Source organism: Somniosus microcephalus, chromosome 11 (assembly GCF_052327205.1).
Source record: "Somniosus microcephalus isolate GS21.2 chromosome 11, FLI_Smic_1.0, whole genome shotgun sequence".
Taxonomy (NCBI): Eukaryota; Metazoa; Chordata; class Chondrichthyes; order Squaliformes; family Somniosidae; genus Somniosus; species Somniosus microcephalus.
In genome coordinates, this window is record NC_140997.1 from 217,802,011 (window position 1) to 217,816,310 (window position 14,300).

At 45.6% G+C, this 14,300-nt stretch overlaps 1 protein-coding gene across 3 annotated transcripts in view; it reads left to right on the forward strand.

Moving 5' to 3' along the window:
• Positions 1 to 14,040, forward strand: part of LOC147111246 (hyaluronidase Ccc Hy-1-like) — a 67,369-nt gene extending 53,329 nt beyond the window's left edge. For all 3 annotated transcript variants that reach the window (XM_086001961.1, XM_086001962.1, XM_086001960.1), the window contains 3 exons: positions 21 to 1,004; positions 3,412 to 3,501; positions 3,799 to 14,040. In XM_086001961.1, the coding sequence (XP_085858087.1) occupies positions 21 to 1,004; positions 3,412 to 3,501; positions 3,799 to 4,122 (1,398 nt within the window). In that variant the 3' untranslated portion in view covers positions 4,123 to 14,040. The remainder of the gene's footprint in view (positions 1 to 20; positions 1,005 to 3,411; positions 3,502 to 3,798) is intronic.
• Positions 14,041 to 14,300: the final 260 nt, after the last annotated feature.

Genomic DNA, 14,300 nt, shown 5'->3' on the forward strand with positions numbered 1-14,300 from the left:
TTTTGATTTGTATTTTACAGAATGATCTGATTGGGAGAGCTTCACCAGCTGCTGAGAAAAGTGCCACAGTCATGTTATCAGGTCTCGCACTACTCGCGTGCACTATATTTTATCTCTCTACCCATCCGGCTATAATATGGGGGGGAGAATTAAAGCCAGCATCGGCTTCACCAATAATCCATGATAAGCCATTTATTGTTGTTTGGAACACACCTTCTGCAGGCTGTAAAACTAAATTTAACATTGACTTGAATCTGAGTGTTTTTGATATTGTTGAAAATAAAGATGAGAGCTTCGTGGGGAAGAATATCACCATATTCTACAAGAACAAATTAGGTCGTTACCCATACTATACCGATGAGGGGATCCCAGTGTTTGGTGGACTCGTCCAGATTGCCAGTCTAGCCCAACACCTCAAAGAAGCTACAGAAGACATTTACAATTTACTGGACCAAGACTTTCGTGGTCTTGCAGTGATAGATTGGGAAGAGTGGCGACCACTTTGGGACCGTAACTGGGGCCGTATGCATATCTACAAGAAAGAATCTGAAAGACTAGTAAGAAGCAAACACCCCCGTTTACCTGAACGTGAGATTCTCCAGATTGCCAAAGAGGAATATGAAAATGCTGCTGAGAATTTTATGAGGGAAACACTAAAACTAGGACAGACACTGAGACCAATGGGTTTCTGGGGCTTTTATAAATTTCCAGACTGCTATAACTACTTTGAAGAGGGCACACTAACCAATTACACAGGTCATTGCCAGCAGGAAGATATCCCTAGAAATAACCAGCTGGCATGGCTCTGGAAGGCATCGCGAACCCTGTATCCAAGCATCTACATCAGTGAGAAGCTGAAATCCTCAAATAACGCTCAAAAGTTTGTTCACTACAAGATTAAGGAGGCCCTCCGTGTTGCTGCCCTTGATCCAGTCAGCGATTCCCTGCCTGTTCTGGCCTACTCCAGATATGCATACATAAAAACATTTGACTTCCTTACCGAGGTAAGCCAGACATTGTCCCAAAATGGCATTCAATAAAATGACCTGCAGTGCTGGTATCATGGATTGGGAGACTCATCAGTCCCAGTCTCAGCTATTTTAGTATTTGGGCTTGCCTCATGCTGTAGGTAGATTAAGCACAGGAGTAAGCAGAGATGTATTATCCAACTGGCAAAAAAAGGGAAACAAAGTTCCACCTTGGGTACTCTTACACTATATGCCAGCCGGCCATGAAAATGTCTGGGATTGTCCAGCTACCCTTTAAATGGAGCCCTGGACTCTGAAATTCCTCCATAAACCTCTTCCACCTCTCTCTCCCCTCCTTTAAGATGCTTCTATGTTTCTATGCTCCTTAAAACCTACCTCTTTAACCAAGCTTTTGGTCACCTGTCCTAATATCTCCTTGTGAGCTCGGTGTCAAATTTTGTTTGATAATCGCTCCTGTGAAGCGCCTTGGGACGTTTTACTACGTTAAAGGTGCTATATAAATACAAGTTGTTGTTTCGGGTTATTTGTCCAGGGTGGCCATTCAGAGAGGAATTTGGGCTGAAATATGCTGCTGTTGAAAAATGTTAAAATATAAATTTAACTTAAGGATGATATCCAAAACTTAAAAGATAAGGGGAAAAAATCAATCTAATGTGGAGTAATCAGCCGAGTAGAGTAATGTATTCGAGCACTAATACATTGTGAGGTAGATTTTCCACCGGAGTAACGGTGGGGAAATTGTTCCTGAGCTGCACCTCTGCTCTATACTACTCTCCGCCACTGCCGGGATTTACCCCTGGAATTGATGGGAAGGGTACAGTTCATCTGCCCATAAATGTGCAGGCATATTGAAATCTTCCTGCTCTTATTATATACAGTTTTGGTCTCCTTACCGAAAAAGAAAAACTTGCATTTATATGGCGCCTTCCACGACTACCGGACGTACCAAAGCACTTTATCAATGAAGTACTTTTGAAGTGTAGTCACTGTTGTAATGTAGGAAACGCAGCGGCCAATTTGCACACAGCAAGCTCCCACAAACAGCAATGTGATAATGACCAGATAATCTGTTTTTGTGATGTAGATTGAGGGATAAATATTGGCCAGGACACTGAGGGGTAACTCCCCTGCTCTTCTTCGAAATAGTGCCATGGGATCTTTTACTTCCACCTGAGAGAGCAGACGGGGCCTCGGTTTAACGTTTTATCTGAAAGACGGCACCTCCAACAGTGCAGCACTCCCTCAGCACCGCTACTGGAGTGTCAGCCTAGATTTTTGTGCTCAAGTCTCTGGAGTGGGACTCGAACCCACAACCTTCTGACTCAGAGGTGAGGGTGCTGCCCACTGAGCCACGGCTGACACTAAGGCAGGATATATTTGCCATGGAGGGAGTGCAACAAAGATTCACCAGACTGATTCCTGGGAAGGGGGGTGTGGTTTTCCCAAGAGGAGAGATTGAGTAGACTAGGCCTATATTCTCTAGAGTTTAGAAGAATGAGGGGTGATCTCATTGAAACATACAAAATTCTTACAGGGCTTGACAGGGTAGATGCAGGGAGGATGTTTCCCCCGGTTGGGGAGTCTAGAACCAGGGGTCACAGTCTCAAAATAAGACGGTCATTTAGGACTGAGATGAGGAGACATTTCTTCACTGAAAGGGTGGTGAATCTTTGGAATTCTCTACCCCAGAGGGCTGTGGAGGCTCAGTCGTTGAGTATATTCAAGACACAGATCGATAGATTTTGGATATTAAGGGAATCAAGGGATATGGGAATAGTGCAGGAAAGTGGAATTGAGATGGAAGAGCAGCTATGATCTTATTGAATGGCGGAGCAGGCTCGAGGGGCTGAATGGCCGACCCCTGCTCCTATTTCTTATGTTCTTATGTTCTTTCACAAGTACTAGCAGCTGGGATCAAAGCACTATTAGCAGAGGCCAGGATGGATATCACTGGTCACTTTCTGATAGGTAATGGTGTGTGGCAGAGTCCGAAACTAAAAGGCGGAGAAGGGGAAAAGATCTTAAAGGAATCACAAAGGGAGAGGTTTAGTAAGGTGGCAGTACAGCGACCTTGTGGAGCATTAGGACGTGGGTTCACACTTGGGGATCACTCACTGTGTGATTTTTAGTCTAATGTGAGCTGCAAATGGGAAGTGCTAGGCAAAAGCAGTGGGGAGACAAAAAGGAAAGACATCTCACCTTGAGCCACTTTTGGGCATCACCCATCAGTTGGTTCAAGATCATCATTGGTAGACACCAGGAGGCTTCTCTATTTTGTTAGTTTGTGTTATCGTGTGTGCTGCTGTATTCTGTAAAGAAACATGAAAAATACTTTGATCTTCTAACGGGTTGAACCCTGGCTCAGTCCAGAGTACCTGCTGTATCCCATGTGTAATTAGCATCTTTATCTTTCTCCTTCTAGACTGACTTGGTACACACCATTGGGGAGAGTGCAGCCATGGGGGCTTCCGGAGTGGTGCTGTGGGGGGATATGGAGTTTGCACGCACCATGGTGAGTATTTCATTCCCATAGGTGTAAACACATTCAACTGAGGACATATTCTGTGATGACCCAATCATGTAACTTAATAGTTCGCAGTTGTATTCGTTCATCCCCACCATTTGGCTTCTCCCTCAGATAATCCATTGGGAGCGCCTCCTTGTGTGAGAACCTAGATCTATTACTTCATGGCAGAACCCATTAGTGTCCCTAGATCCCTTGTTAAATTTACTACATTTTTCAGAATATTGCAAATGTTAAAATGATGCTTAAACTAACGTGCGTGTTGCACTTGTGTTTTTCTATTAGGAGCGCTGTGAGGCGCTGAAGGAGTACATTGACCAGGAGCTTGGAAGATACGTTCTAAATACTACTATAGCTGCCATGTTGTGCAGCAAGGTTATGTGCAGTGGCCATGGACGATGTGTGCGGCAGGACCCTGAGTCCAGAACTTATCTACATCTTGATCCCAGAAGCTTTGAAGTTTTCTCTGTTCTTACTTCCACTGGCTCTACATTAACAGCCCGTGGAGAATTGCATTCTGAAGATGTGCAAAGCATGAAAGAGCAGTTCACATGCCAGTGCTACAGGGGATGGACAGGGTCCCATTGTCGGGATAACTCAATCTTTTAGAGTGGAAATTCAGCATTCTTTTTTCCTCCTCATTTTTTTCCCTTTATATTTCTCCTGAAGATGGTGATTCACACTTGAAACCCTCAGGTACCTTATCTAAAGGGACATACTTCTTATATGAGCCTAGGCTGAGAGTGTCAGTAAGCTATTCAATTGTTGCAATGCCCATATAATGTCCACACCAGTGCACTTTTCAGCAGGCGATCACAAAACAGCAGAGGCCCTCGGGTCGGCGCTCGGAGGGTAGGGGGACTCAAAGCTGGGGTGCGGTGAGGCTGGGCCGGCAGTGGCCCACAGTATTTCTGTGGAGCCAGGACATCTCCTTCCGACTCAACAAAAAAAAGTCAATATTTTTAAGTTTTCTAGCCATGAACGCCAGTACACATGGGCGGAGCGTTTACATTGTATCGTCCATCCATGATTCCCTTATAATATCAATCGAGGTCCTAACCAATGTTCCCTCTAATTTTTTTTTTGTGCGAGATCCCTTTAACTGACTGCGCGGTCCACTCAAATTTTCGTGCATGCGCTGTTTTTTCCATTTAAAAGCCAGTGAGCAGCCTGCGCGAGACCACCTGACCGCTACGCAGATGCGCAACTTAGTAGGAACGTTGGCCCTAACCACGGCATTCGGACCCCGATTTGCGTGGGAAAGAGGCCTACCGTCTGTTTAAGCCAGGCGCTTCAGCCGCCAAGCAATAGGCCCCCTAAAAATTACAGCGGGTCGATCGTCGGGGGTAACGGGGCTGTAAGGCTACACTGCCAACCCCATTTTCAGGCCCTCACCGCCCCGTTAATGCAGATTTTCCCCAAGTGAAAACCGGCCTCTTAGATGATTTCCCCCCCCCACCCCCCAATCTCCATTTGTAGCCCCATCACCACCCTGCATAACTCAACTAACACAGCTTCGGGAATTGCAACCCTGTTGTGGCAATACTGCCATGCTTCAGCCAGATAGTTACAGTATACCCCCAAAGGTGTTAGAGCGCACATTATTTACAGCAGTTCTCTATTTTATTTGGCTCACCAGCAAATACTTCATTTCTTGTCATCCCCTTTACCATCTCTGATCCCAAGAAACATAGAAGATAGGAGCAGGAGTAGGCCATTCGGCCCCTCGAGCCTGCTCCGCCATTCAATGAGATCATGGCTGATCATCCAAATTCAGTACCCTGTCCCTGCCTTCTCCCCATATCTCTTGATCCCTTTAGCCTTAAGAAATATATCTAACTCCTTCTTGAATATATATAATGAATTGGCCTCCACTGCCTTCTGTGGTAGAGAATTCCACAGGTTCACCACTCTCTGGGTGAAGAAATTCCTCTTCATCTCTGTCCTAAATGGCCTACCCCTTATCCTTAGACTGTGGTGGTTTTGGACTCCCTGGCCATCGGGAACATCCTTCCTGCATCTAGTCTGTCTAGTCCTGTTCGAATTTTATAAGTTTCAATGAGATCCCCTCTCATTCTTCTAAACTCCAACGAGTATAAGCCCAATCGACCCAATCTCTCCTCATACGTCATTCCTGCCATCCCAGGTATCAGTCTGGTGAATCTTCGCTGCACTCCCTCCATGGCAAGAACATCCTTCCTCAGATAAGGCGACCAAAACTGCACACAATACTCAAGAACGACCTCACTACTGCAGGTCCAGGATTTGCTCATTTTTTAGGGAGTTGAACACGAAGATCAGCATTGCCCGTGTTCCATCCTGTCGTTGAGTAGCCTGTCGACACTCGCTGCGGACGCCTGCACACGAATAATGTCCACTTGGGCAAGGTGGCACCCAGCACCCATGGAACTGTACCTCAGCAAGGAGTCAACATCTTCAGGAAAGGAGTTGGGGGGGGGCGGGAAATTGGCAGGAAAAAGTAAAGAATATGTAGGTCAGTCTGATAAAAAGTATCCATGTTAGCACAACCAGCTAATGCGTACATTTTGGTCTCCGTGACGGTAGTTACACTAAAATGCATTTATTAAGGGGGCTGTTGCTGAGTTTTCAGACAGCCTTAGCCTCTGCAACAATCTGCCCCAAAATTGTACCGGAAAAAACCTGCCGTCGTGTCTGCCACAGGAACATTTGTGCTGCAGCACACACTATAGCCCTGAAATTTGGCAATTTTGCAGTTGCGCCCTTATGTGGCATGGGTGCACCCACACCAAAAGCCGGGAGGACTGGTCTCGCCAATAATTGAGAGGTTAAACCAATTGCAATAGGCTCTGGAAAACAGGCACTGTGACCTAAGCTCAGTAAAAATATAGAAATGGTTTGTGAAGAAACCAAGGAAATATTCAATAAATGGCAGCCCCCGTATTATAATAACCAAACCTAGGAAGGAAAATGCAACTAAATAGCGCTGCTTCCATCAAAACAAACACAACTTCTCAGTGTGCCTTCAGAATGGATAGTTGGCTTTAGAATCCGACTACAGCCAGCCAAGTGCCTGGCTCACCAATTTGCACAATTTATATGGGCATGGGGGAGCAGAGCTCACTCAAACAATGAGAATTTCTGCATGGGACTTCATTAACGTAACTGCTCCTTTGCAAGCGGCTGATGCTGCAGGCAAGCATAGCCACCCGTTACCCTACTATTTTCCTGCTGTGAGTTGCCATGCAACAGCCACTTAGGCACACACTCAATTTGCACCTGAAATCCTGGCCTGCTGTCACCAGTGACGAGGCCCCGTGCTGCCGGAAGAGCCTCACAATTTGGGGGCTTATCTGTTGCAGCCAGAAGATCAGCACGGCTGATTTGTTTTGATTTTGCAGGTAACACAGTTGTGATGAGAGGTGAGCGTCTTGTCAAAGTCTCAGACTCAGTTGTTGTTAATATGGCTCCAGGCGATTAAGACAAAATCTAATGTTTTGAGGGGCAATTTTACTATTCTACTTTCCCCTTGGCTCGCACCACCTGCCACGTTGTGTCTCCTCCAGCCATTAGCATGGGCTAGAGACCTGCTCCAAAGCCTCCACCACTGCCATTGTACAGCTGGCAACTCGGAGCTGCACAAGAGACAGGCCCTCCAATACTCTCCACCGCCCCCCATGTGCATCTTCCCGCCCTCTCAGCCAATAGTGCACATGGAACAGGTAAAGCAAAGAGAAAAAAATTATAAAATATATCTATATTTTATATATATATATATATGTGTGTGTGTATATACATTCTGAAGTCATTAATAAGTTCCATAATATGCCAAAAAAACTTAATACATTGTGCCTAATTTCTTTCCCTAGTTACTGCGTCACCTTTGTCATGTAAAAATGTTACATAAGCGTTTTTCTTTTCTATAATCCTCTAATTATCCTCACTTGCCAGGGTTGGGGAAGGAGATCTTTGGTCGTCAAGAGATAATATAAGTGATCAAAATTAAAGAGACACTATTTTAATAGGGTTTAGTACAATCCTTTGCAAACAGCACTGTTAGAACCTCTTGTAACAAGGAAACAGTAGGAACTTGTGCCCATGGCTTTTCACTTTTAGGAGCTGGTTTCGAATCTAGCCTTAAATAGATAGGGTGAAAGCCACTTCTTTCTTGGAAAGGATCCTAAGCCAATAAATTTGATGTAGTCTCAACCCAATCCACAGCCAAAAAAGTACGCATAATTCAGTATTAATTGGCAGACCACAGGACTGGCGCAATAGTGTGTGCTCTTCCGAAATTGGACAAAAACCACACTCCTGGTAGCAGTACAGAGGAAGCTGCACCTTGCGGCCAGTCCATGCTGTAACTTACCTCAAAGTGCATGGTGCAAAATATGGAAGAACGTTGATGCCCAGCACAGGTAGCTCTCACAACGATCAGCACCAAAATTCACAAAGGAGGAAAGGTGTCCTCCGGAGTACAGCCTTACAGAAGTCCTGTCTGGGATCATCACCTCGTCTTCCAAACCATTGCAGATAGGTGTTGCACAGAGCCTCATACATGCCCGTGTGTAACATTAACTAGTTCTCAAAGATGCCAAGTGGAAGCACTTAATACAAATGATAGTGCAGCTCATCTGCTACTTGATGTCAAAGGAGATTTTTAAAGCCTATTAACTATTTGTCCAGTGTACGTTCGGTTTTACAGGGTAAGCTATTTTTTTTGCTCAAACTTTGATACTTTATAGCATTATGCTTCAATATTCTGTTGTTCAGATGCTTGCACTCTACTGAAATTATACTTGTGTAAAGGCCAGTGTGTTTTATGCACCAAAGCAGTGCAGCGCAGAGTGACAGAATACTATTGGGTGCCTGTGATTCCTCCACACACACTGAGCTCCTTGTTGTGTCTGTACCTTTCTACCTAGATACAGTTAGTGCTCAGAACCCAGAGATTAAAACATGAGGTTTCTTTATTCAAAAGGAAGGTTCTGGAGAGTGCAGAACAAAGAGAACAAAAACCCAACCAAGAGAACAAAGCCAAACATTCATCTGCTGTGACAGCGCCACCGCAGGTGGGAGGAGAACACATAATACATAACATATTCCTCCCCCCTTATATGAAATGTCCACATTATTCCTCAACAGGTAAGTTACTTTCAATGCACTCAACTAACCAAGGGTAGAGGTAGACTGCCTCAAACCCTGACTTTACCCTGGGGTTTATTCTGCCCCAGTCTTGTGGGTAAGTCACTAAGCCTACAGATCCAAGCGTCTTGGAGGCCGCCGCTCTCTGACAGGATACCGGCGGTCATCGCTGGCTTCCACAGCAGTAGGCATTGATACAGGCCTAGATAGAGAAGGTGCCTGTGTCAGTCGAAAGTCAGGAGTTTGCACAGGTGGAACAGTCTCTTTGACTTCCTGTGTTGGAGAAGAGCACTGTGGCAAAGGATGCTGGTTTGCTGTATCATCCGGAAACAGTTCAGGCCAACCAGCTGTTGGAGCCTCTGTGGCTGTCTCTGCTCCTAGCAATAGTTGATCAGTGTGTCTTTTCCAGACGACGTCCTCAGCAGTCTCAACCGTGTAAGACACAGGGCCCGTCTGCACGATCACCGTAGCAGGAACCCATTTCGGTCCAGTGTTGTAGTTTCGAGCTAGGACGTGCTCTCCAGGATGAAACCGTCTCTCCTTGGCTCTTTTCTCTCTCCTTTCAACTTGAGCTTGTTGTTGACGTTGGACAACCTGCTCTGCCCTTGGAGGTTTGAGTAAGTCAAAACTTGTCCGCAACTGCCTCTTCATCATGAGCGAAGCGGGGGAAGTTTTGGTTGTGGCATGCGGCTCGTTCCTGTAGGACAACAGAAAGCTGTTCAGACGTTGGTGGATTGAGCCCTGACCTTGCGATGCCTTCAAGGCGTGCTTCAAAGTTTGCATGAACCTTTCTGCCAGGCCGTTAGTAGAGGGATGATAGGGCGCAGACCTGATGTGTTGGACACCATTCACTTGCAGGAAGGTTGCAAACTCCTGTGATACAAATTGTGGACCGTTGTCACTTACGAGTTGTTCCGGTGAGCCATAACGGCTGAACATCTCACCAAGTTTCTCAATTGTTTTCTCTGCCGTGGTAGACCTCATCACAGCAACCTCCGGCCACTTGCTACGAGCGTCCACAACCACCATAAACATCTCTTTGAAAGGACCGGCGAAGTCCACATGTACTCGCTGCCACACTTCTTCAGGCCAATCCCAGGGGTGTAGGGTTGCCAGCTGTGGAACATTCCGGACCCTTTGACATGGGGAACATAGCTTTCTCCTCAATATTTCCATCGAGACCTGGCCACCAGAAGTAGCTTCTTGCCATTTCCTTCATCCGAACCATCCCACTGTGGCCTGTATGAAGTTGTTGCAGTACAGGTTCCCTCAGAGGTGGCAGAATGATGACACGGCGTCCCCAGAGAAGACAACCTGCCTGGACGGAGAGCTCATTTCTTTTTGAAACGTAAGGTTTCAAACTAGAAGAATCTCCTATAGCTCTCCCTCAAATGACATCATCCATTACCTCAGACAGGACTGGATCGTTGCGGGTGTACCTTCGCACCTGAACTGCAGTGACAGGTGCTCCCTCCACTTGTCTAAAGTAGAAGATGTCTATCTGACGAGGCTCTGGGGGAGTAACAGGCAAGGGCAGCCTCGAGAGACCGTCGGCATTGCCATGCAAGTCTGATTTGCGATATTTGATGTCGTATGTGTGTCCTGACAACAGTAAAGCCCACCTTTGCATCCTGCTTGCAGCAAGACATGGAATACCGGTGTGGGGCCCGAAGATTGAAGTCAATGGATGGTGGTCCATCAGGAGTGTGAACCTTCTCCCAAACAGGTACTGATGAAATTTTTGAATTCCAAAAACAATTCCCAAGGCCTCGCGCTCAATCTGTGCATAGTTACTCTCGGCCTTGTTCAAGGTGCGTGATGCAAAGGCGATAGGTTTCTCTTCACCAGAAGGCATGATGTGGGATATGATTGCTCCCACACCATATTGTGATGCATCACATGCTAGCTGCATGGGTAGCTTTGGGTCGAAGTGTGTCAGGACCTCCGACTTCAGCAATGCTTTCTTTGCTTGGACGAAAGCTTCGTTGCACAGTTCAGTCCATTTCCATGTTTTACCTTGACATAGCAACTGATGTAGCGGCTTCAGCAATGTTGTTAAGTCTGGAATAAACTTTCCATAGTAGTTAAGTAGCCCCAGGAATGAACGTAACTGGCTCACATTCTGGGGTGCTGGGGCCTCCACGATCGCCTTGACCTTTGATGGCGCCTTATGCAGGCCAGTAGCGTCAATCACATGCCCCAGGTACTCAACTGAAGACTGAAAGAATTCACATTTGTCCTTACGAACTCTGAGTCCGTACTCTTTCAGTCGCTGTAGTGTCGCATCCAAGTTCAGAAGATGATCCTCATTTGTCCCAGTGACAAGGATGTCGTCCAGGTAGCACTGGACTCCTGGCAGTCCACTCAAAATCTGATCCATTGCCCTTTGGAATAGAGCAGGGGCTGACGTAATTCCAAACGGAAGGCGGCAGTACCTGTATAGCCCCTTGTGTGTCACAATTGTCAGCAACTCCTTTGATTTGTCATCGACATGCATTTGTAGATAAGCCTGGTATAAGTCTATTTTGATGAACTTTTGCCCTCCGGCCAGGCCCGTAAAAAGATCACCAATGAGGGGAAGAGGGTACTGTTCCGCAGACAACACCGGGTTAATAGTCACTTTAAAATCCCCGCAGATTCGAATAGATCCATCCTTTTTCAGGACAGGAACAATGGGTGTGGCCCATTTGCTCACGCTCACAGGCTCCAGGACTCCATTCTCGACTAAGGCCTCCAAGTTAGCCTCAACTTTTGGCCTAATTGCATAGGGTACAGGTCGGGCCTTGTGAAACTTTGGCTTGCTGTCAGGTTTAATGTTCAGTCTCACGCTGATCTTTTTCATGCTCCCAAGTTCACCATTGAAGAGTTCTGCATGTTTGTTTAAAACTGCAGTCAGACCTGACTCCCCTTTTGACATCATGCGGACTGCAGGCCAGTCCAGGGTGATTTTCTCCAGCCACACATGTCCCAGTAGAGATGGGTAATTTCCCTTTACCACATATAATGGCAATTTTGCAGTCTGTCCGTTCAATTTAACTGTCACCTCAATGGCGCCTCTCATGGCCACAGGTTCGCCGGTATACATCTTTAGCACAATGTTTGTTGGCTGAAGGGTAAGATGCTTTAGCATTTTGTTGTAGACAGTGTCTGAAGCAAGGGACACAGCCGCGCCTGTGTCCACCTCCATCCGCACTGATTGTCCCTCCATCAGTGGTGACACCCAGTAGCCATTTGGACCACCTACAACTGTCAGTATGTGCAGCTCTTCCTCCTCAGAGATGTCGCTCCCCTCTGTTTTGCTTGTTCCATCATACAGCACTGAATGAACACTCTTTTTCTTCTCTAGTCCAAATACAGACATTTTGCTTTCATGCTTCCCAGCTCTGTCTGTTCTTTTTTTACCTCTACAGGCACGTTCAATGTGACCCTTTTTGCCACAATTTCGGCATTCCAGCTCCGTACACCAGCAGTCATTAGCATGATGGCCCGTTTTCCCACAACGGTAACATGTGCCGTTCCGCGCACCTTTAGGCTCAGACGACACCTTGTGAACTCTCCCTGTTGAACTAAACTGGTGAGCCTCCTTTTCCGCCATCTCCATGGAAATACTGATTTCAATGGCCTTTTGTAGAGTCAGATTACTCTCCGTTAATAGTCTCTTCTGTATGGCTTCAGTTCTCATACCACACACTAGCCTGTCTCTTATAGTATCATTTAGCATGTCATTAAACTCACAGTGCTCTGATAGTCTTTTTAGTGCAGCTACAAACATGGTCACTGTTTCTCCTTCTTCCTGGTTACGCCTGTGGAACCTAAACCTCTCAGCTATAACTAGGGGTTTGGGTGAAAAATGCCCTTTTAGTATCTCCACAATTTCGCTATATTGTTTAGTCCCTGGTTTATCTGGATGCACTAAAGTACGCAAAAGATTGAAGGTCTTTGGTCCCATCACACTTAACAATGTAGGTATTACTTTGTTCCCTCCAATGTCATTTGCTTGTGTGAAGTATTCAAATCATTCTGTGTATGAGCTCCATTGTTCGACATTCTCATCAAACGGTCCAATGTTACCGATAATTCTAGCCATTTTCCTTCTTTCAGGCTCCTAATTATCATTCACTATCAGTTATTTAGTGCTTCAATTCACAGATCGTTTCACAGTTGAATAAATGTCCTTCCCAATTTACTCACTGCTTTTCCTCCCCTTCCTCAAGTCCATGTAAGTTCAGACGTCCTCGTCGCCACTTTGTTGTGTCTGTACCTTTCTACCTAGACACAATTAGTGCTCAGAACCCAGAGATTCAAACATGAGGTTTCTTTATTCAAAAGGAAGGTTCTGGAGAGTGCAGAACAAAGAGAACAAAAAGCCAACCAAGAGAACAAACCCAAATATTCATCTGCTGTGACAGTGCCACCGCAGGTGGGAGGAGAACACATAATACATAACACTCCTGGTCTCACCAGTGGTACAATCGGTTGGTGCCAGGTTATTCTCTGCATGGATGGAAGGTTGTCTGAGAGCAACTTGTCCACTTGCTCTCTCAGCTGGACAAGGTGCACAGCAAGAAAGAGAAAGGGGAGAAAAGTACTTTATAAAGAGGGAATCTAAACTCCAAAAAGCTTTAATGATTGTGCTGTTGTACAGAGAATGTGTATGATCAGCAGCAAGTAAAAAGGAACCAGGTGGATAACAGTTTATAATTTAATTTGAAGCCAGGAACCATGCCTTCCTATGTAATGATGACTTTTGAATTTGTAATGTATGGTGTTTGATTACTTGATTACTATGTATAAAGGCGAGCTTGATAGCAGGCAGAGCCATGTGAGGTTTCAGAAATAAAGGCATAGATATGGGGAGTGGGAGTTACTATATTTATTGCAAAGAGAGTACTTTTTTAAACTTCCTATGATGGTGTTTGTGGGTTTTTAAGGTGTGAAGTGTGGTGTCCACCAAATGTAAGCCATAATGTGATAAGATCATTGCTTGGTTTATCATCGAGGTTTTGCCGTTCTCTTGAGAGAGTTTTGTGTATATGTCAGGGCGGGTGTTGGGATTGGGAGCACTCGGGGGTGAACTTTGACCTGCAAGACAGAAGTCGGACTGGGTGTGATAATGTTACTTGTGGAATGGTTTGTTCTTTCTGGGCAGTGTAACATTTGGAGATTGGAACCACAGAAACGTGCAGCACAGACGGAGATCATTTGGACCATTGTGTCTATGCCAGCAATCCAAAACATTCTAAATAGAGAAGTAAAATGGTGTATGTATGGTATGTACTTCATGTATTGACTTTCTGAACGCGGCGCTGTATGAATAGCTGACGCGTCCCTACGGGGAGTAAGCATTCCATTGTAATTGTACTTGTACTAGTTACATATTGGCAAATAAAATTGAATTGATAATTGATGTTGGGAAAGGTGATCAGCGCTGCAATCATTATAATGAGCAGCCAACCCGAATTTTGTGTGCTGCTTGCACCACTTTGAATGGGCACGAGTAGATCGCGCTTCATGCTCCCTGCGCCCGTTTTTGAGCTTTATCCAATTTCACCCCCATAGAGTACAAAAGCCAGGAAGTTATGCTAAACCTATATAAAACACTAGTTCGGCCCCAGCTGGAGTATTTTGTCCAATTCTGGGCACCGTACTTTAGTAAGGACGTG